The sequence below is a fragment of the Eretmochelys imbricata genome, chromosome 8, assembly GCF_965152235.1.
Source record: "Eretmochelys imbricata isolate rEreImb1 chromosome 8, rEreImb1.hap1, whole genome shotgun sequence".
Classification (NCBI taxonomy): domain Eukaryota; kingdom Metazoa; phylum Chordata; order Testudines; family Cheloniidae; genus Eretmochelys; species Eretmochelys imbricata.
This window is the reverse complement of record NC_135579.1, coordinates 678,756-700,594: the sequence shown is the minus strand read 5'-3', so window position 1 is coordinate 700,594 and position 21,839 is coordinate 678,756. Positions and strand designations below refer to the sequence as shown.

The following is a 21,839-nucleotide window of genomic DNA, read 5'->3' as shown; positions in this document are numbered from 1 at the left end:
TCAGCAGCTGGCTCCAGGTGCAGGTGGTTCGGGTGGGCACCAGCTGCCAGGACCCCTTTCAGCCAGCCTTGTTGCTCCTGCAGCCACTTTGGGCTGGGCGCCGTGTACAGAGCGTTGTGGAGCACTCTGCAGCCATCCCATAACGTGCCCGCAGCAGCTGGCAGCACCAGGGACAAGCAGAGTGCACTGTAGGGCATTGCGGTCAGCGCTGACTCCGCGGGGCTCTGCTCCTTTCCGCAGGAGTCCCCTGTGATGTGACACCCCATATTCTTCAGAGACGTCTTGTTATGATATGAATAGGGTACAACTAAGATCTGTTTTATACTATATGGGTCATGTGAGGTATCATTGAAAAATTATGATTTACTGAATATGTTTATCCAATTTGTATGCATGTATCATTTCTGTATCTAAAGTTAGGAATATTTTCTAGGTACCAGTTACAACTGTGTGCTTGGGAAAGCAGACAGTAAGCAATCAGCCTTAATGGGCCATTGGGAAAAGACAATGAGTCTTCAAAGATGTGGATCCCCCATCTTCACAGGAGTTCCTTCCTGTGGACCTTGCAAATAAACATCGTCTCATGGTTGCTCTGACACCTTGGACACTGCTGGTACTTTTCCACTGGAAAGAAAGGCTTCCCGCCTTATGTAAATTATCTTTAAAGCTGGGAAGCAAGGCATTCAGCACTCTCCATTTACCTCCCCATCCAAGAAGGGAGATGGTTGAAAGCACTTGCAGAAACCAAGGAGCTAAGCTACGGGAAGGCAAGGGCTGAGTCCAGGCTGAGACCAGGGGTCTAGCCTGTAAAGAGACATAACTGGAACTCTGAGCTGCAAAAAGTCTACAACCTTTCTAAACAACATTTAGGGTGAGAAATTACGATGTGTGACCTGTTTCTGTAGTGTATGAAGCTTAGTTTGTGTGCTTTGTTTTATTTGCTCAGTAAACTGCTTTGTTCTGTTTGCTATCCCTTATATCCACTTAAAATTTACCTTCTGTAGTTAATAAACTTATTTCTTGTTCTTTTCAAAACCCAGTTTGTGCAATTCACACCTGGGGAGGCAAAAAGCTGTGCATCTCTCCACCTTGAGGGAGGGGGAGATTTTTATGAGCTTGCATTGTGCAAATCTCTCTGAACAGCGCAAGACAATATTATTTTGGGTTTACACCCCAGAGGAGATGTGCACATGAGTGCTGGATATATCCCTGGGCTGACTCTTCCCACAGAGTTGATTTCAGTCTGCATCTGCAGCTGGCTGTGGCCTTACTGTGTGTGCGCTAGGGAAGGCTGGAGGGCCTGGCACAGCAAGGACAGGGGGAGGGAAGCCAGGCTGGTGGAATGGGCGGACGCAGTGGGACCTCAACACATAAGGTAGCACCCTGGACGGGGGTCCTACCAGGCACAACCCCCGTGCTGCAGCTTGGCTGCACTGATGCCAGAACCCCCTGCTCCTTCCACCGCGAAAGCCCAGCCTGGGTCCAGGGCGTGACGGGTGCTGCAGTGACAGGCTCAGCACCTCTGCCCGGCTGCAGGCCCCCCCAGCCTGTGGTACCTTTATGCCGGGCTCCATGGCTCTCTGTTCCCCAGCTGCACTGAGGGCTCACTCTGGCGCAGCAGAAGGCACTGGCCTGCGGTCCTGCAGGAGAAAGCTTGTCATGGGACTGCCAGCAACTGCTGGCTCTCCCTGCTCACAGCTGTCTGCCCGTCTGCCTTGTGGGCCAGGGACCGGGTGGGGCTCAGGGACCCAGTTCAGTTCTCAGCTCCACCATAGATTGCGCGACCTTGCAGTGTCTGGGCTGAGCTCCGGCCCTGTGACAGCGAGATGATAACCGGCTCACGTGTCTGACTGCAGGGAAATGCTGCCAGGGCAGGGCCTGCTTCCCTGTATCCAGGCACCACCACAATCCAAGCAGCAGGACAGCCCAGCCGCTGAAGGGTTCCAGTGAATGCACCTGGCCTGGAGGCCAGCAGCTCCAAGGGAGCCCAGCCGTGGGGCTGGGCAGAACTGCTAGGACCACAGGGCGGGGAGGGGCTGTTTCTGATCAGCCTTGGGGGGGCCAGGAACACCCAGCCAGCCCTGCCCCCCGCTCCACCCACCTGGCAGTGTAGCCGGAAGTAACCATGCAGCGTCCCTTGCCCGCTTCCTTGGTCCTACCCGGCCCCCATGTCCACTGGCTTCCAGCCAGGGCTGTTCGCTGCGGGTGAGCCTGGCCCAGGGACAGCTGCCGCGTGGTACCTTGGAGGCCATCTCCATGGGGATAAGGAGAACTCGCCAGGGTAACTCTGCCTGGTACCTGGGCAGGGCCAGCAGGTCTGATGGCATCTACTCCTTGGGGGCACAACAGGACAGGGCGAACCCAGACCCCACCGTGGGGGAACCAGACCCCACCAGGCCCCCTGCAGCCTGCACAGCTAGTGGGATTCCCAGGATGTTAATCCCTCCCTCCCCCATTTACCCAGCCTTTGGCACTAGGGTACAGGCTCCCTGGGGCACTGCTATGCTATCCTCACTGGCTCGCAGACCTGCCCCACAAGTGCCCTGGGGAGGTGGGTGGATCGGATGCCCCCCAGGATCCCAGGAATATCACTATCCAGATTGGCAGCAGCATCCCCCCGAACTAATGCCCCCGCCGCCAGCTCCATGGGGAGAACTGAGCTGCCCCAGGACCTGCCCAGAGTAGGCGGGTCCTGCCCTTGCACAGAGCGAGGGGGAGGCAGCCTCGGGACCAGGGCACAGCTCAGTGAGAAAACAGGTTCCTCGCCCATGTCCGAGCCATGGCGTCCTCCCCACGCACTCACCCCCTGCTGGGTGCTGTTCCACAGCTGCTCCAGGCTGGCAGGGCAGCTCGATCCCCACCTGCCTGCACACCCCACCGGCCCGCATAGCCAGCCTCTCAAAAGCTCCCTGCGGCCCGGTGCCCGCTGTGCGGCATGGGGCATATTGGCTGGGGGGCTCAGCAAAGCGCAGCACCGTCGGTCAGTGACTATAGGATCCACCCCAGACTCTCTCTCCTGCTTCTCTGGGGCAGAGCAAAGGGTCAGGATGAAGCCCCTGCCCCAGGGATGAGACTGCAGCTGCCTCTGGGCTGAAACACAGCGGCTACTGGTCAGCACATGGGAATGTGCTCAGCCACTTACGCTGGAAGTGAAGTAGAAAGCTACAGGGAGAAGGGACAGTAGAATAAGCACCCACCTCCTGCAAACTCCTTCACCACCCCTGGCCAGGCACCACAGCGCCCCCTAGCGCCGCCCTGGGACAGACTTCGCCCCGCTCCCTGCGGCACAGCGCCCCCTAGTGCTGCCCTGGGGCATTGGGATAGACCTCGCCCCGCTCCCTGCAGCACAGCGCCCCCTAGTGCTGCCCTGGGGCCCTGGGACAGACCTCGCCCCGCTCCCTGTGGCACAGCGCCCCCTAGCGCTGCCCTGGGGCCCTGGGACAGACCTCGCCCCGCTCCCTGTGGCACAGCGCCCCCTAGCGCTGCCCTGGGGCACTGGGACAGACCTCGCCCCGCTCCCTGCGGCACAGCGCCCCCTAGCGCTGCCCTGGGGCCCTGGGACAGACCTCGCCCCGCTCCCTGCAGCACAGCGCCCCCTAGCGCCACCCTGGGGCACTGGGACAGACCTCGCCCCGCTCCCTGCGGCACAGCGCCCCCTAGTGCTGCCCTGGGGCCCTGGGACAGACCTCGCCCCGCTCCCTGCGGCACAGCGCCCCCTAGTGCTGCCCTGGGGCACTGGGACAGACCTCGCCCCGCTCCCTGCGGCACAGCGCCCCCTAGCGCTGCCCTGGGGCCCTGGGACAGACCTCGCCCCGCTCCCTGCAGCACAGCGCCCCCTAGCGCCACCCTGGGGCACTGGGACAGACCTCGCCCCGCTCCCTGCGGCACAGCGCCCCCTAGCGCTGCCCTGGGGCCCTGGGACAGACCTCACCCCGCTCCCTGCAGCACAGCGCCCCCTAGCGCCACCCTGGGGCACTGGGACAGACCTCGCCCCGCTCCCTGCGGCACAGCGCCCCCTAGCGCTGCCCTGGGGCCCTGGGACAGACCTCGCCCCGCTCCCTGCAGCACAGCGCCCCCTAGCGCCACCCTGGGGCACTGGGACAGACCTCGCCCCGCTCCCTGCGGCACAGCGCCCCCTAGTGCTGCCCTGGGGCCCTCGGACAGACCTCGCCCCGCTCTCTGCAGCACAGCGCCCCCTAGCGCTGCCCTGGGGCCCTGGGACAGACCTCGCCCCGCTCCCTGTGGCACAGCGCCCCCTAGCCCCACCCCGGGGCATTGGGACAGACCTCGCCCCGCTCCCTGCGGCACAGCGCCCCCTAGTGCTGCCCTGGGGCATTGGGACAGACCTCGCCCCGCTCCCTGTGGCACAGCGCCCCCTAGTGCTGCCCTGGGGCCCTGGGACAGACCTCGCCCCGCTCCCTGCGGCACAGCGCCCCCTAGTGCTGCCCTGGGGCCCTGGGACAGACCTCGCCCCGCTCCCTGTGGCACAGCGCCCCCTATCACCACCCTGGGGCACTGGGACAGACTTCGCCCCGCTCCCTGTGGCACAGCGCCCCCTAGTGCTGCCCTGGGGCCCTGGGACAGACCTCGCCCCGCTCCCTGTGGCACAGCGCCCCCTAGTGCTGCCCTGGGGCCCTCAGACAGACCTCGCCCCGCTCCCTGCGGCACAGCGCCCCCTAGTGCTGCCCTGGGGCCCTGGGACAGACCCTGCCCCGCTCCCTGCGGCACAGCGCCCCCTAGTGCTGCCCTGGGGCCCTGGGACAGACCTCGCCCTGCTCCCTGCGGCACAGCGCCCCCTAGTGCTGACCTGGGGCCCTGGGACAGACCCTGCCCCGCAGCACCCGTCTGGCGCCGCAATGGGTCACTAGAGATGCACTGATGAGGGGAGTGTGCCCTCTCGTGAAACCCCCTACAGCCCAGCTCTTTGCAGTATCACCTGCCATGGTCTCTGCTGCCCCTTGCCCCTCTGCATGGCCAGTCATGCCCCCACCCCTGCCTACCGGCCTGGTCCGTAATCCCTGGGCTGTGCAGCAGGCTGCAGGCAGCTGGTTGCCTCTCCTACCCCCGTTCACACGCAGCCCGATGAGGTGCTGTCACATGCAGACGAGGGCAGCCAATGCGGAGCAGCCACCTCCGCAGCTGCCCTTGGCATGCAAAGCAGCACCACAGCCGGCAAGCTGATGTGGCCTGGGGGGCTCTGGGCTCCCCTCGCAGCCCCATAGCTACCCCCCAATGGGCATGGGGTCTGGCTCCCAGGAGATGCAGCCTGTCCAGCCGGCCTGGGCACTGGGGACTCCTGTACCCTGGAGCTAGTGCAGGGGCTCTCGCTTGCTGGGAACAGCCAGGCCCTGCTGCAGCCCTGTAGCAGCTGAGGGTTTGGGGTTTGCTTGCCCGCACTTCTGGAGCTAAACAGGGGCAGGTGTCTGGCCGAGACCCCAGTGAGACGCATCGAAGGGCCACCCTAGGGAACCACTCCTGCCCTCGACACCACGCCAAAGTGCCTCCCCATCCTCCTCGTCCTGACGCACCACCATCCCCCTCCCCACTGGCAGGTTACCCCAGGGAGCCTCCTCCCCCAGGCAGCTGCCAACTCTCCATGGCCCCCTCTGTGCAGACATAGGCAGCACTGATCTGGGGGCTGCAGGCTCCCATCCCCTTTTGTCCCCATGGCAAGGACTGGTGACAGAAGCACAGAGGCACTGGGCCACGCAGGTTGTTAATCAGGCATATCTTACATCCCAAAGTGCTTTACAAACAACTGACATTCAAACTATATACAGGCTCACTTCACTTGCCACTGAGATGCAGCCACCTCTAGCGTGGAACGTGGCAGCTGTTTAACAACTCACAGCAACACTACACAACAGTTTAGGACAGGAAGTGGAGAATACTGTAGTTTCCTGAAACCGCCAGAGCAGTTTAGGGAGGCAGGATTTGGCCAGGGCACTGGGACTGACCCCAATTCAGCGCTAGCTCTCAAGAAAGTGCAGCATGGGGCTCAGTGCAGTTCAGAATGGACAGGTGGCTGCACCAGTGCAGGATCCAGGGGGCAGGGGGCACCCGCCCCCTTTCGGGTGGGGCTGGCATCGCAGGGGCCATGCTGCCGCTCAGAGCTCTTGCTGGGGCCAGCATCCTGCCCCGGCAGCTGCAGGAAGTCGGGCAGGACCAGGACCTCTTTAGAGAGCAGCCCACGCTGGTCGTTGGCCCTGCAGCTCTGGGCACGATTCAGCAACTCCACCAGTCCTGGGGGAAGGAGGGGAGAGTGAAGTCATTGGGCAGAGCCAGACTTCCCCAGAACACTCCCAGACCCCTCCCGTGCCCCAGAGCCCCCATCCTGCCTCAAACTCCCCTCCCCTGCCCAGAGTCCCCATCCCACGCTCAGACTCCCCTCCCCCACCCCAGAGCCCCCATCCTGCACTCAGACCCCCCCTCCCAGACCCCATTTGCCCCTGCACTTCCCCACCTCCCACGTTTCCTTCTGACACTGAACATACCACAGATGCCCTCTGCCCCCAGCACCCCAGATATGCCCCCGCCCCCTGCACATGGTGCTGGTTTAAAAGCGTGCCAGATGCCAGGGCTGCCCACCTTCCAGGTCATACGTGCACCGGTTCACGCCCCTCGGGGCTGCTGGCCTGGACCTGGTGAAGGATGGCGGCACCTCTGACAGCATGTCTGCTTCCACCTCTGTGTCTGTGGGGGCGCCCTCCTGGGAGTGGGGGACAGAGCATGTGAGGAGCAGGAAGAGTGAGCTGGCAACCCCAGCCCAGCCCGGCAGGGAGACCTGCCTCCCCTTCATGGCACAGAGATGCCCCAAAGCCAGCCTGGCCCAGAACTGTACCCTGCTCCGGCCACGGGGCTCACCGCCCAAGTGAGCCAGAGAGCTGCACTCCCAGGGACTCCCAGCTCAGCCCAGCCACAGCGACAGCCTGGGCCTAATCTAGTGCTGCCCTCCTTTGCTGGGGCACCCCCTCAGCCCCCCTGCCTGGGCGCCTCTTGGTGCTCAGGACTCACCTTGCACCGAAGGGGGGAAGTGGCCACGGCAGCGTCACTGGCACCCGTCACTTTCACTTCTGCAACACAAGCACCGCAGCGAGTCAGGCCCAGAGCCTTCTGCCCGCGGGACAGGGCAGGAGCAGACCACCTGCCATTGCAGGAGCCCGGGCCCACCAGGGAAGAACGCAGCACCACGATAACTGTGGAACTCACTGCTGTGGGATTTCACGGCGGCCAATAGCCAAGGAACATGGCACCCCACTGGTGCAGAAGCTGGGGCTGACTGGGGAGGAGGAAGATACCCAACTGCCTGGGCCCACGCAGTGCTGTGCGGGGCCCACAGGGCCCTGGGCTGGACACAGACTTAGTGCTGGCCTGGATAGGCGGTGGGACCACGGGGGTGCTCCAGCCTGGCTGCTCCGCTCTGCAGGCCATACCTGTTGCAGCTTCCAGGATGAGCTTCTGCGCAGCCACGGTGCTGACCAGCTTCTTGAGGTCCAGGGCTCCCGGCTCCCCCTGCTGCAGCAGAACAGAGTCGGGGAGGGTTGCATGGGATGGCGCATAGTGGGGAGCAAGAGCAGGCTCTGGCCATGGTGTGAGGGGCAGTGAGGGCACAGGCCACACAATGGCTGGAGGTGTGGTCCCCTGGGGTAGGAGCTCTGCCCACAGGAGGGCAGGCAGGCAGCCTCTGGGGAAAGCCATGTAGCCAGCCCCAGGCTCCATGGGTGGGGCACTGCCTGCAGGACAAGGCACAGTCTGGCCTCTCCTACCTGAGCAGGGCTGAGTTCTGCATGGGGGCAAAGGACTCCCTAAGATCTACCCCTGCAGCCCCAGGTGGGTGCTTATGCCCAGCACTGAAAGACAGCAGCCCCCTTCTGCAGGTTCCTAGGACTCCACCAGTGCGGGGGAAGGCAGCCCCCTGCCCAGGCTGTGGGCCAGCTCTCACCCGCCGCAGCAGTGCCCGCTCCACGTCCACACCATACTTCCTCAGCACGGGCTGCAGCGCCTCCCGTAGGCACTTGTTTGACTTTGCGGTGATTCGCACAGTTTTACTGAGGGGGGAAATTTCCAGCCTAGGAAGACAGAGATGAAGGAAACACATGGGCCATGCATGGCAGGATGTGGAAAGACCTGGTGGGGTGAGACAGCATCTGGAATGATGGGGCAGGGCTGAGCCTGGCAAGGCGGGGTGGGGCAGGCAGGAGCTGAGGAGGTGGGGCTGGGCAGGGCAGAGCCGAGCAGGGTGGGGCAGGGCAGAGTGAGCCTGGTGGAGCTGCACTGGGCACTGGTGAGCCCAGGCTGCCAGATGCCCGCTCCAGGCATGTTCATCCTGGGGTGAAGCCGCCTTCGCTGGCCAGTCAGGATGAGCCCTGCCAGCACCTGCAGCGCCCAGGCCAGCGTGTGCAGGGGCAGGACAGAGCCATGCTCCCATCTGCTCTTCTGAGGGCCCACCCCAGAGTCGGGGAGGGTTGCCACCCCAGTGAGCCCCATTGCACTTAGCACCAGAGCCGCTGCCTCATTCCCATGGCCATGGTGCTGGTGCCATGGCGAGCCGGGGCGTGGAGCACGGGGAAGGTTTGGAGAGGCAGGGATATGCAGAGCCAGTGTTGCAGGCGCTGGCCCCACGTTCACAGGGTGCAGCAGCATCTGTCTCTCCAGCAGCTGCTACTCACTCGAAGCTGATTCTGTTCTCCAGCTTCACCTCCTGGTCCATCAGAACCACACTGTCCTGGTCCAGCACCAGCGCCTTCTGGGAAGAACCACGCCAAGAGGAGACACGTCAGAATCAGAAACACGGCTCCACCTGAGACACAGACCCTCCCATGGCCCTGGCACCGCCCCCCAAAGCCCTGCCTCATGGAATTCCGGTCTGCAGAGAGGTGCCTCAGGTGGGCAGCGCCTGTCAGTGCGGGGCCCTGTGGTCCCTCGGGCGAGGCAGCTCCAGGGCCTGCTCCTGATGCAGCTCCCAGGCCGTCCCTGGCCTGCGCAGCTCTCTCCTCCCCACCCTAGGACTATCCCTACCTGTTCGTTGCCAACCAGGTAGACCTTGATGTCAGGGAGGCTAAAGCCGCGCTTCTCACAGAGGCCTGCCAGCATGTCGCGGATGGAGACGCCAGCCCGCACCGAGGCCAGCGAGGCCGTGCCATCCGGCAGGTACACACAGCAGTACTTGCTGGGCCTGGCCTGCGGGTCAGGCTCTGCGCCTCCCAGGCTCTTCCTGTGGCTCTGCAGGGGAAGAAGCGGCGTCAGCCCGGTGGGCGGCGTGGCTACGCAGCAGGTCCCGCGGCAGGGCACTTACCTCCGCCTGGGAGCTGCTGGCCATGCTGCTGCTGCTGCAGGAGGATGAGAGGAAGCCCAGGTCCAGGCTCGCAGAGGAATTCAAGGAGCCCTGGGACTCGCGCCACAGGGACAAGCCCCCATTGCCGTCTCCCACCTCTAGGACAGACAGACAGACGGACGGACATCAGGACAAGAGGCCAGCTCCAGGGCCCTTTGGGAAGGGACAGCCACAGGCCTGAGGGGCTACTGAGATGGCAGCCAGGTGGGGCCCAGCGTGGGGTTTACCTGTCCACGAGGGCTCTCTCCGCTCCCCTCTCCTGAAGGACCTCTGCGGGCTCCTGCCAGCACAGCTGCCGGCCACCTCCACCCCTAGCGGCAGGGACTTCCCCGGCTTCAGCTTCACCTTCTAGGGGACAAGAGAGGCAGATCTCAGCTCAGGGAGCTTCTGGGGCTGCCCCCCTGAGAAAGGGAACCCCCCATGAGAGGAGGGCATTGCCTCCCCACTTTTGAGCCCCCCTTGGCTCCTGAGCAGAGCTGGGTGATGAATGGGGGAGCCCTTCCCTGCTGGCATGCTGGAGGAGCAGCCAGGTGTCACTACCCCAGGTGCCAGGTGTGACGCAGCAGGGAGGGGGGGAGTTGACCTGGGAATGTGGCAGGGGAGTTTCACAGGGGATGGGAGACCTGAGAGCCTGTCACCTGAGCCAGGATGGGGCGGGGGAGGTAACACCTCTGCGCGGGAAACTGGACAAAGGCTGCAGGAGAGAGCCTGCTGGGGGGGTTTTGGTTTCAGTTTGGTGCTGGAGAAACGCAGGGAACCCCAGGGCTGGGGTCTAAGCTCCCTGCCCCCCAGAAGGACTTGACTGAGGGGTCCTGGTTGTACCCACAAGCTCTGTTTTAGACTGTGTTCCTATTGTCCAATAAACCTTCTGTTTTACTGGCTGGCTGAGAGTCACAGTGAATCCCAGGAAGAGGGGTGCAGGCCCTGGACTCCCCAACACTCCATGACAACTGGTGGTAGCGGTGGGATGTACTGCACCCTGTGAACAGCACTTCCTGCAGTAAGTGACTGGGGAACAGTAAAACGAAGGGGGATTGACGGGGACCAGGTGTGCTGAAGATTTAGAGAGAGACGGTTTCAGGGGGCAGTTAACCCCTGGGAGTATGTGACCAGAGAGAAGAACTTTTGCAGTAACAGGGTCCCCCGGGGGATTGCAGCGAGCGGTCCCAGGGGCAGAAGAGTCTGCAGCTCGACCCTGGCAAAGAGGTGGTGACCTCAAGAAGGACTGGCACACTAGGGATTCTTCCTGGAAACCGTGGAAAGTTGCACAGGCCTGCGAGTGGCCAGCAGGGAGATGTACGCTAAACGCCTTAAGAGTGACCTGGTGGAGCTGTGCAGGCAGAGGGGGCTGCGCATTGGGAGGTCCACCAAGAAACAGCTGATTGCCCACTTGGAGGAGAGGGATCGCTTGGATGACCCAATCCCTGTCCCTGAGGGAAGCCGCCCGGCGGACGCAGCATGGGCCCTGGGGCCTGACCGGGCTGGGAGGGGTCAGACTGCTGCCAAGGACATCCCGAGACCCTTCCTACCTATGCCTAGGGGAGGGGTAGGGGGAAGCCCAGTGAATACTGAGGACACCCTGACCCCGGCAGCCAGCAAGGGATCCTCCCAGTGGAGCTCCCCATCCCTGGAGCGGATGCGGCTGGAATGGGAGAGGGAGATGAAAATGAGGGAGCTGGAGGATCATGAAAAACAACGTCAGCATGAGGAGAAGCAACATAAGCATGAGCAGGAGGAGAAGAAACAGAGGCAGCATGAAGAGAAGCAGAGACAGCATGAGCTGGAGCTGGCCAGGCTGAGGAGCAGTGGGGCCCCGGCTGCAGTGAGGGAGGGGAACCCAAGACTGCAAGGAGCTTTGATAAGTGCTTCCTGGCCCAGCGTAAGGAGGGGGAGGACATAGATAGCTTTCTGACGGCCTTTGAGAATGCCTGCGAGATGCACAGGGTTGACCCTGCAGACAGGCTCCAGTTTCTCACCCCCTTACTGGACCCCAAAGCCGTGGAGGCGTACAGTCGAATGACAGGGGCGGAGGCAAGGAACTACGAACTGTTCAAAAAGGCCCTGCTCCGTGAGTTTGCGCTGACCCCCTGAGATGTACCGGAAAAGGTTCCTGAGTCAGCGTAAAACGCCTGAGGTCACATACCTACAACTGGTCAACCGGATGCAGGGATATGCCCACAAGTGGACAGCTAGGGCCCAAGCTAAAGAGGACCTGCTTGACCTAATCGTACTGGAGCAACTGTATGAACAGTGCCCTTCCGACCTGAGGCTGTGGTTGGTGGACAAAAAGCTAGAGAACCCCCAGCACGCAGGGTAGCTGGCAGACGAGTTTGTGAACAGTCGGTCAGGGGGTAGCAGGGAGGAGTCCCAAAGGAACAGGCCCCCCACGATGCAAAGAGAGAGTCACCATGGGACCTCCCAGCAGGGAAATATGGAGAACCCCCTCCCAAGGGGAACACCTAGCATCAGGACCATCCGACCCGCTCGAGGGGACCAACGTGACCTGAGCTGCTATCACTGTGGCCAGAGAGGCCACGTACGGACCCAGTGCCCCAGGCTCAGGGACAGACTGAGCAGACCCAACCTACCCAGGGTTAACTGGGTAGGGACCCAGCTGGACGAGGGGCAGATGGCCCAGGCAAGGGGGGCTGCCAGCTTATCACCTGCTCAGGAGGGAAGAATACCCCAGGCCAGCTCCTCCAGAGGGCTGGATGCTCTGGACTCAGGGTTCTCGGTTTACAGGGTGGGTGCGGGGCTCTCCCTCCGGAGAGAGTGCCTTGTTCCCCTGGAGGTGGATGGGAGGAAGGTCGATGGATACTGGGATACGGGAACGGAGGTGACGCTGGCCCGGCCCGAGGTGGTGGCCCCAGATTGGGTGGTGCCCAACACCTACCTGACCCTGATGGGTGCCCGTGGCAAGGGTACACCTGAAATGGGGGGCCAAGGAGGACCCCAAGGACATGGGGGTGCACCACCATTTCCCCACCGAGGTTTTGATGCGGGGGACCTAGAGGACTGGCCAAGCAACCTGCAGACTGCCCTGGTTGTGACCCGTAGCCAGAGCCAGCGAGGGGCACTGCGCCCCGACCTTGGGGTGGGTACCACACCGGAGGCGCAGGACCCTACCCTGGTGGGGAGGGAGCGCCGTGGGGCACGGCTCAGAGAGGCTGTGGCCTCAGACCTGGTCAGTGAGAGGGAGCCGGTCCCCATCCCTTCCCCAGCCGCTGAGTTCCAGGCCGAGTTGCAGAAAGATCCCTCCTTGCGGAAGCTCAGGGACCTGGCTGACCTCAGTGTGGTACGGACCATGAGGAGACGTTGCCAGGAGAGGTTCTTGTGGGAGAAGGGGTTCCTGTACCGAGAATGGGCTCCCCCAGGGGAAGTGGAGTCCTGTCGGATCCGGAGGCAGCTGGTGGTCCCCCAGAAGTATCACCGCAAGCTCCTGTACCTGGCCCATGACATCCCCCTCGCAGGGCACCAGGGAATCCGGCGCACCCGGCAGAGGTTGCTACAGAATTTTTACTAGCCCGGGGTCTTTACCACCGTCTGGCAGTATTGCCGATCCTGTGACCCCTGTCAGAGGGTGGGGAGGGCCCGGGACAAGGGGAAAACGGCTTTGAGACCTTTGCCCATCATAGAGGAGCCTTTCCAAAGGTGGCCATGGACATCGTGGGGCCTCTCAGCAAGACGACCCGGTCGGGGAAGAAATACATTCTGGTGGTGGTAGATTTTGCCACCCGCTACCCCGAGGCAGTGCCCTTAGCTTCCATTGAAGCAGACACCGTGGCCAACGCGCTCCTGACCATTTTCCGCTGAGTGGGGTTCCCCAAGGAAGTCTTGCCAGACCAAGGATCCAACTTCATGTCGGCCCTGCTCCGGTGCTTGTGGGAGAAATGTGGGGTCCAGCACAACTGGGCCTCAGCTTATCACCCCCAGGCCAATGGGCTGGTGGAGAGGTTTAACGGGACGCTAAAGATGATGCTGAAAACCTTTATGAACCAGCACCCGCAGGATTGGGACAAGTACTGCCTCACCTGCTGTTCGCGTACAGGGAGGTACCCCAGGAGTCTACCAGATTTTCACCTTTCGAACTGTTATATGGAAGGAGGGTGAGGGGCCCGCTGGACCTGATGAGAGACGAATGGGAGGGGAAGACCACTCCCGATGGAGAGTCAGTGGTGGAGTATGTCCTGATCTTCCGAGAGAGACTGAACTCATGGGCCTGGCCAGGGAGAATCTGGCCAGAGCCCAGAGGAAGCAGAAGGTCTGGTATGACCGCACGGCGCGGGCCCGGGCCTACGCCACCGGGGATCAGGTGATGGTTCTCATCCCCGTGAGAAAGAACAAACTACAGGCCGCCTGGGAGGGCCCTTTCAAGGATGTCCAGCAGCTAAATGAGTTAAACGATGTGGTGGAGCTGTCGAACCAGGCGCACCACCGCCGGGTGTATCATGTGAATATGATGAAGCCATATTACACCAGGGGGAACGTGGTTTTGGCCGTGTGTGGACATTGGGAGGAGCAGGGAGATGACCCTTTAGTAGATCTATTCCCTGGGACCAGAGCTGATTCCCCCCTGGAAACAATTCCCCTCTCGGATCAGCTAACCCCTGCCCAGCAAGCTGAGGTCAGGGGGGTGCTGCATCCGTGCTGACAGCTGTTTTCCAACCAGAAAGGACGCACTAATCTGACTGTCCACCGGGTGCAGACAGGGTCACACCCGCCGATAAGATGCTCCCCCTTCCGAGTCACAGGGAAAACTGCTCAGGACCTGGAAAGAGAGGTCAGGGACATGCTGGCTTTGGGGGTGATCCAGCCATCTGCCAGCCCTTGGGCCTCGCCGGTGGTGCTGGTCCCCAAAAAGGATGGGTCGGTCCGGTTCTGTGTGGACTATCGGAAGCTCAGTGCCATCACTGTATCTGATGCCTACCCCATGCCCAGGTCTGACGAGCTCCTAAACAAATTGAGAGGAGCTCGATACCTTACCACCATGGACCTTACAAAGGGCTACTGGCAAGTGCCGCTGGATGCAGAGGCCCAGCTGAAATCGGCCTTTATCACCCCTCTGGGGCTCTACAAGTTTCTGACCCTGCCTTTCGGCCTCAAGGGAGCGCTGGCCACCTTCCAGTGCCTGGTGGATCTGCTACTGAAGGGGATGGAGAGTTTTAACATGGCGTATATTGATGACATCTGTGTCTTTAGCCAGACCTGGGAGGACAACGTGTCCCAGGTTAGACAAGTGCTGGACTGACTCCAGGGGGCTGGGCTGACTGTAAAAGTGGAGAAGTGCAAGGTGGAGATGGCGGAAGTATCTTACCTGGGCCATCGGGTGGGGAGCGGCCACCTAAAGCCGGAACCAGCCAAGGTGGAGGTGATCAGAGACTGGCCCGCTCCCCACACCAAAAAGCAGGTCCAAGCCTTTATTGGGATGGCAGGATACTACCGAAGATTTATGCCCCGCTTTAGCGCCATAGCCACTCCCATCACTGAGCTATGCAAGAAGGGGAAGCCAGACAAGGTGGTCTGGACCGAGCAGTGCCAGGAGGCTTTCCGGGCGCTGAAGGAGGCTCTGGTCAGTGGCCCAGTTCTGGCAAACCCAGACTTTGACAAGCCCTTTATGGTGTTCACCGATGCCTCAGACACGGGACTGGAGGCGGTGTTAAGGCAGGAAGATGAAAAGGGGGAGAGACACCCCATCGTGTACCTGAGCAAGAAGTTGCTACCCCGGGAGCAACACTATGCGGCCATCGAGAAGGAGTGCCTGGCCATGGTGTGGGCCCTCAAGAAACTAGAGCCCTATCTCTTCGGGCAACACTTCACCGTGTACACCGACCACTCTCCCCTGACCTGGCTGCACCAGATGAAAGGAGCCAACGCCAAACTCCTGAGGTGGAGCCTGCTCCTGCAGGATTACGACATGGACGTGGTCCATGTGAAGGGAAGGGCCATGTCCCGGAGAGGGGGCCCTGAACTTCCCCAGGTCACTGGTCAGAGTGACCCCGCTCAGTTCAGTCTCGAAGGGGGGAGAGATGTGACACATCAGGGAACGGGGAGTGTTGACCTGGGAATGTGGCAGGGGAGTTTCACTGGGGATGGGAGACCTGAGAGCCTGTCACCTGAGCTAGGACGGGGAGGGGGAGGTAACACCTCTGCCCCGGAAACTGGACAAAGACTGCAGGAGGGAGCCTGCTGGGGGGGTTTTGGTTTCAGTTTGGTGCTGGGTGGTGGAAAGCAGGGAACCCCAGGGCTGGGGTCTAAGCTCCCTGCCCCCCAGAAGGACTTGACTGAGGGGTCCTGGTTGTACCCACAAGCTCTGTTTTAGACTGTGTTCCTATTGCTCAATAAACCTTCCATTTTACTGGCTGGCTGAGAGTCACAGTGAATCCCAGGAAGAGGGGTGCAGGCCCTGGACTCACCCACACTCCGTGACACTGGGTCACACTGCCACTCAAATCTGGCCCATTTTGGTTGCATGGTGCCCACAATTGCAGTCCTTCCAGCAGCCCCACCCCTGGGCCCCACTGCTGGGCTGGGGAGCTGGACCTGGTACCTTGCCAAGGTCGGGTGGGGGGCTGCTATTCCGGGAGTGAGACTGCAGGTTGGGGAGCGGCTGTCCCTCATTCTCGGCCCTCACACACGCCTGGTACAGCAGGGACTTCACGAAGCGTGCGTAGCTGTCAAACTTCATCAGGTTAAAGATCTGAGCCAGGAGAGGGATGCACTTAGTGCCGTGCCTGCCCCGTGCCCAGTGCCTGGCATGGCCCCTGGGCACAAACCTGGTTAGCCCCTCCCCCCGCCTGGCACGGTCCCTGGGCACAGACCTGGTTAGCCCCTCCTCCCATCCAGCGCCCGGCACGGCCCTCGGAGACAGACCTGGTTAGCCCCTCCTCTTGCCCAGAGCCTGGCACGGCCCCCGGGCACAGACCTGGTTAGCCCCTCCTCCCGTCCAGCGCCTGGCATAGCCCCCGGGCACAGACCTGGTTAGCTCCTCCCCCTGCCCAGCACCTGGCACGGCCCCCGGGCACAGACCTGGCTAGCCCCTCCCCCTGCCCAGCACCTGGCACGGCCCCCGGGCACAGACCTGGCTAGCACCTCCCCCTGCCCAGCACCTGGCACGGCCCCCGGGCACAGACCTGGCTAGCCCCTCCCCCTGCCCAGCACCTGGCACGGCCCCCGGGCACAGACCTGGCTAGCCCCTCTCCCACCCAGAGCCTGGCACGGCCCCTGGGCACAGACCTGGTTAGTCCCTCCCCCCTTCCAGCACAACCCCTGGAGACAGATCTGGTTAGCGCCCTCCCCCCGCCCAGTGCCCCAGGACGGCCTAGGCCCCCTCATACTCTCAGAGGCAGAGGGACAAGTCCCAGAATCAGGAGCTCTGGAATACTGCCCACTACTCCCAGCTGAGAGTTGGGGGAGGGGATATGTCCCCAACTTGTCCATCCTGAGTCTTGGGGGATGGCTCCATGGCCCCTCTCACCTGGCTGGGGAGCTGGGCAGGGGCAATGCTCACCTGGAGCTGTTGGACTCGGAACATGTCAGGGGTGGGCATGGCCAGCATTTCCTCCCCGATCCAGGCCTGCCGGTCGATGTTAACAGGGCTGACTGAGTGGCTGGACAGGAACTCGTCATAGATCCGCCGGGCCTCCTGGGCCAGCTGGGGAGACAGAGTTATCACGGGGGAGGCCGAGCCCCCTTGCCAACATGCATGGAAGCACACGCAGAGCAGGGTCACCAGCCAGTCTCCAAGTGCTGGCAACACCTTGCACTGAAAACCTTGGAAACCCAGTGTGACATCGCATGCCATAATGCTTTTTAGAAATATGCTTATGAGTGAGAATATGACATAACTGGAATATGTTTTATGCTAGATATGCCATGTAACATATCTTTGCAAAGGTTATGTTCTACTGAATGTATTCATCCTATTCGTATGCATGTATCATTTTTATATCTGAAGTTACGAGCATTGGCTCTACGCTTGTACTTAAAGTGTTTGCTGTAGAAAGCACCTAAGGCAGATTTGGTCAACATAGTGTGAAGGGGTTACCCAAGTAAATGGAAGTACTTGGCTAACAATGGACCTTGATAGACGCCAATCCACACCTGAGCTTTCCTGGGAACATTCAGGCTAACATATGGGCAATGGCTTGGCCTGTAGAGAACTGAGTCATGCATGGACATGTGACTTGCCCATGTGACTTCAAAACTCCATCTTGTAGCTGTGATTGTACACCGGGAGAGGGGTTTCCACCCACGAGAGGAGCTATATAAGCCCTTGGAAATCCCTGCATTTTGTCTTCAGCTGGCACAAGAGATAGCCTCTCTACCCCAAAGAAATGCCTGAAATAAACTGGAACAAAGGACAGTAACTGCAGGGGTGTGAGTGATTGCTGAACCCAGACTTGGAGGAAGTCTAGTCTGTCAAAGAAGTTTATTGGAACATCTTTGAGGGTGAGATTTACCTACATTTAATTTCTTTCTGTAGTAGGCTTAGACTTGTGTGTTTTATTTTATTTTGCTTGGTAATTCACTTTGTTCTGTCTGTTATTACTTGGAACCACTTAAATCCTACTCTTTTTATATTTAATAAAATCACTTTTTAGTTATTAATTAACCCAGAGCAAGTAATGTAAGTAATAAATTCCTGGGAGAGCAAAGAGCTGCGCATGTCTCCCTGTCAGTGTTACGGAGGGCAAACAATTTATGAGTTTACCCTGTGTAAGCTTTATACAGAGCAAAATGGATTTATTTGGGGTTTGGATCCCATTGGGAACTGGGTGTTGGAGACAGGAGCACTTCTCAAGCTGTCTTCAGTTAAGCCTGAAGCTTGTGGTGGATGTGGTTCAGACCTGGGTCTGTGTTTGTAGCAGGCGAGTATGTCTGGCTCAAACAAGGCAGGGCACTGAAGTCCCAAGCTGCCAGGGAAAACGGGCTCAGAGGTAGTCCCAGCACATTAGGTGGCAGTTCCCAAAGGGGTTTCTGTGACCCAACCCATCACACCCAGGAACGGCCAGACTGGGCCAGTCCTGCGGGCCCAGCAGCCCTTCCCTGCTGCACCCAGCACCAGATGCTCAGAGGAAGGTGTAGGACCCCTGCTCCTGACCCCTAACAGTCAGAGACTGGCCCAAGGCAGGAGGTTTTAGCCCTTCCAAATGCCATCTGTACTGTTATAGCTCTGCATACCTGTTATCCATTCACATGGCCAGCTCCTCTCAGGCTCTCACTAGTTCTTGGCCTCACTGACAACCTGCGGCAATGAGTTCCACTGGCTATTTACACTTGGGGGTGGGGGGAGGATTACCTTTGATCAGTTTTGAATTTCCCCTTGTTCTTGTATACTTGACAAACGGTCCCGAGGTTCCATCTCTAGACCATGACCCCATTTCCTCATCTTGCTAAGGGAACAACCCCCATCTGTTCTGTCTCTCTCCAGCCCTTGATCATTGGCATTGTCCTTCTCTTAGAGCCCATTAGTTCTGCACGGCCCGCAGGGGTGATCGGTGCAGCACACAATGGCCAAGGGAGCTCCGTGCTGTTCTCCATCCCCTCAACCCATTAGCTATTGGCTGCAGCTCCCCTCAGGGTCTCCACTGAGCTTCCTACTGATGCCCAAGTCCCTTCGGATGCCCTGGCATGTGCTTCCCTGCGGGGGGCAGCCCAGGTCCGAGCCTCAGCCTATGCTTTGTGTCAGGAGTGGGGCATGGCCAAGCCCCTAGCCCTCCCCTGGGCCTGGTACCTGCTGTGTGTTCCTGGCTGGGATCTGCTGGAATCGCTCACACGCCTGCCAGAAGTAAACGTTCTCAGCGCTGAACTCCTTCTTCAGGAACTCCTGGGGAGCAGGAGAGGAGCACGGTGGTATCAGCCTCACCCATGCCACTACCCTATGGGGGGGCCATCCCAGCCCATGCCCGGGGGGGCCAGCCCAACCCTCCCCCAGGGTGCCAGCCCAGGCCCTGCCCTCTGCCCCCCGGCCTCACGCTGTCTGGAGTCCCTGCACAAGCCAGCAGATGGAGAATGGGGGGAACTGAGGGGGGTGGGATGGGCCCGGCGGGGTCTGACAAACCCTGGCACTCACAGTGAAGTAGGTGACGGCCACCCGGTCCTGCAGCAGCGTCTCAAAGGATTCGGCCCAGCTAGCCACGGGCAGCTCTGCAGCGCAGCCTGCGTTCTGGGCACCAGGCAGGCTGTGTACACTGTGGCTACTGCCACGGGCCCCGGAGCTGTTTAACTCTGAGATGCAGAAAGAGAGGTCAGGCCCTGCCCCACTCCCTGGAGCCAGGCCTGCTCCCCGCCCAGCCGGAGGGGACAGCATGGGGAGGTGCTGTCCTGGCAGGGCAGGGCCGGGAGCCCTAAAGCCAGACACTCCAGAGCAGGGGCACCAGATCTAGGGCCCACGGGCCACACTGGACCTGTCTGACACGTCAGAACCACCAGGACGCTGGCAGACAGGGCAAGAGACTCTGCCAAACATGACCTGAGCAGGAGCACGGCAGCTGCAGAGAACCTGGGACAGCTTGGAGAGGGGCGCATGACGTTCAGCGGGCCTGGGCCCTTGGGCTCAGGTACGGGCGAGTCTCCTGGTCAGGAGAGGGGCATCAGCCTTTGCCAGCAGCCCAGGGTCCAGAGGGAGGTAGGCAGGCACTGGGCAGGGGTCCGGGCACTGTCAGAGGGGCAGCCAGGCTAGTGCCTGTGCATCCAGCCATCTCCTGAGTGACGCAGGAGGGGAAGGATAGGAGGGAGCTCTGCCCCCCACAGGGAGTCCCACCTCACCCCCCATGACCCCCGGTGCTGTGGGTGAGCCAGGCAGGGGCTCTGTACCATCCAGCTGAGAAGCCATAAGGGCTCCTGGTCCTGCCCCACTGGGGCTGGGCACTGAGTCAAGCTGGTTACCACTCTCGGGCTCCTCCTAACGCCACCCCCACATCTCCCAGGCAGGGTGTGACTCACCTCCGTCTGACACAGCCAGGCCCTGCAAGGACAGGAAGAGGAGAGGTCAGCCAGGATCCCAGGCCCTGCACCCTGCAGCTATGGAGAGCAGGGAGGCCGGCCCAGGCAGCCCTTGGGGCGAGGGATGAGTCAGCCAAGGAGAGTGCAAGGACACCGGCTGCCAGGTGTCTCCCCGCCAAGGTGCTTGGTCTGTGCAGGAGCCATTCAGTGCTCGCATGGAGCTGGGATCCTGCAGGGCTGGGGCGAGAGTCAGCTGGCAGGCTGGGCGCTCTCTGGCTTGCCCTCCTTGCTCAGCTCAGTGAGGTGATTGAGAAAGGGCTGATGCTATCAGCTGTGACGCTGCAGCTGGGGGGGGGGGGAGAAGTGTAGCAGCCTCCAGGGCACAGGAAGGGGAGGGACGGCAGGAAAAGGGAGAGGAAGCCACAGCCTCCAGCAGGCCAACAACTGCAGGCCACCTCCCAGCTCTGGGGCTGGGGGAGACCCCAAACCCCTTAATGTGGGCATTTCTATGGGGCAGCACCCAGCCAGCTAGCTAGTGCAGACACCCCGCCCTCCCCAAGAGCTCCCAGATGGGGCTCATGGCACAGACCAGGGGGAGTGCTGTACGCTCTCTCCCGGCTAATGTCTGGAGATGCCGCCCCCAGCAGGCCAGGCCCAGCCACAGCCCTGCCAGCCCCTGGGCTCCTAGCTCTGGGGAAACGGCTGCCAGGCACCCCTTTTAAAGCCGGGCTCACGTCCCAGCAGCAACAGAGAACTGCTCCCCTCCTGGGAGGAGAAGGGCTTTGCACAGCATGGGGGGCTGCCTGTGATGGGGTGATTAGGTCCTATGATTAGGTCACAGATCTTGGGAGACAGGCCAGTCCTTGCTTACAGACAGCCCCCCAACCTGAAGCAAATACTCACCAGCAATCACACACCACACAACAAAAACACTAACCCAGGAACCTATCCTTGCAACAAAGCTACTGCCAACTCTGTCCACATATCTATTCTAGGGACACCATCATAGGACCTAATCACATCAGCCACATCATCAGGGGCTTGTTCACCTGCACATCTACCAATGTGATATGTGCCAGCAATGCCCTTCTGCCATGTACATTGGCCACACCAGACAGTCACTACGTAAAAGAATGGACACAAATCAGACGTCAAGAATTATAACATTCAAAAACCAGTCGGAGAACACTTCAGTCTCTTTGGTGACTCGATTACAGACCTAAAAGTCGCAATATTACAACAAAAAAAACTTCAGAAACAGTCTCCAACGAGAGACTGCTGAATTGGAATTAATTTGCAAACTGGATACAAATAACTTAGGCTTGAATAAAGACTGGGAGTGGATGGGTCATTACACAAAGTACAACTATTTCCCCTTGATAATTTTTCCCCTACTGTTACTCTCACCTTCTGGTCAACTGTTGGAAATGGGCCATTATGATTATCACTACAAAAGGTTTTTTTTTTTCCTCCTGCTGATGATAGCTCACCTTAATTGATTAGTCTCGTTATAGTTGGCATGGCAACACCCATTGTTTCATGTTCTCTATGTATATAAATC

At 60.4% G+C, this 21,839-nt stretch overlaps 1 protein-coding gene and 1 long non-coding RNA gene across 4 annotated transcripts in view; one reads left to right on the top strand and one right to left on the bottom strand.

The window, feature by feature from the left end:
- The window catches only part of LOC144269500 (uncharacterized), a 29,868-nt gene extending 28,833 nt beyond the window's left edge, over positions 1–1,035 (top strand). Inside the window, exon 2 of the long non-coding RNA XR_013346940.1 lies at positions 434–1,035. This is a non-coding gene — a long non-coding RNA (uncharacterized LOC144269500). The remainder of the gene's footprint in view (positions 1–433) is intronic.
- A 4,662-nt stretch (positions 1,036–5,697) lies between these two features.
- Positions 5,698–21,839, bottom strand: part of RGS14 (regulator of G protein signaling 14) — a 17,919-nt gene continuing 1,777 nt past the window's right edge. The window contains exons 2-15 of one of the 3 annotated variants that reach the window (XM_077824809.1): positions 20,279–20,300; positions 19,407–19,561; positions 19,068–19,160; positions 16,842–16,985; positions 15,882–16,031; positions 9,562–9,682; positions 9,296–9,432; positions 9,019–9,222; positions 8,670–8,746; positions 7,943–8,069; positions 7,434–7,515; positions 7,015–7,073; positions 6,589–6,709; positions 5,698–6,243 (exon numbers count right to left, since the gene is read on the bottom strand). In XM_077824809.1, coding sequence (XP_077680935.1) covers positions 5,999–6,243; positions 6,589–6,709; positions 7,015–7,073; positions 7,434–7,515; positions 7,943–8,069; positions 8,670–8,746; positions 9,019–9,222; positions 9,296–9,432; positions 9,562–9,682; positions 15,882–16,031; positions 16,842–16,985; positions 19,068–19,160; positions 19,407–19,561; positions 20,279–20,300 — 1,737 coding nt within the window. In that variant the 3' untranslated portion in view covers positions 5,698–5,998. The remainder of the gene's footprint in view (positions 6,244–6,588; positions 6,710–7,014; positions 7,074–7,433; positions 7,516–7,942; positions 8,070–8,669; positions 8,747–9,018; positions 9,223–9,295; positions 9,433–9,561; positions 9,683–15,881; positions 16,032–16,841; positions 16,986–19,067; positions 19,161–19,406; positions 19,562–20,278; positions 20,301–21,839) is intronic. The other 2 variants (XM_077824810.1, XM_077824811.1) reach the window with 2 other exon arrangements.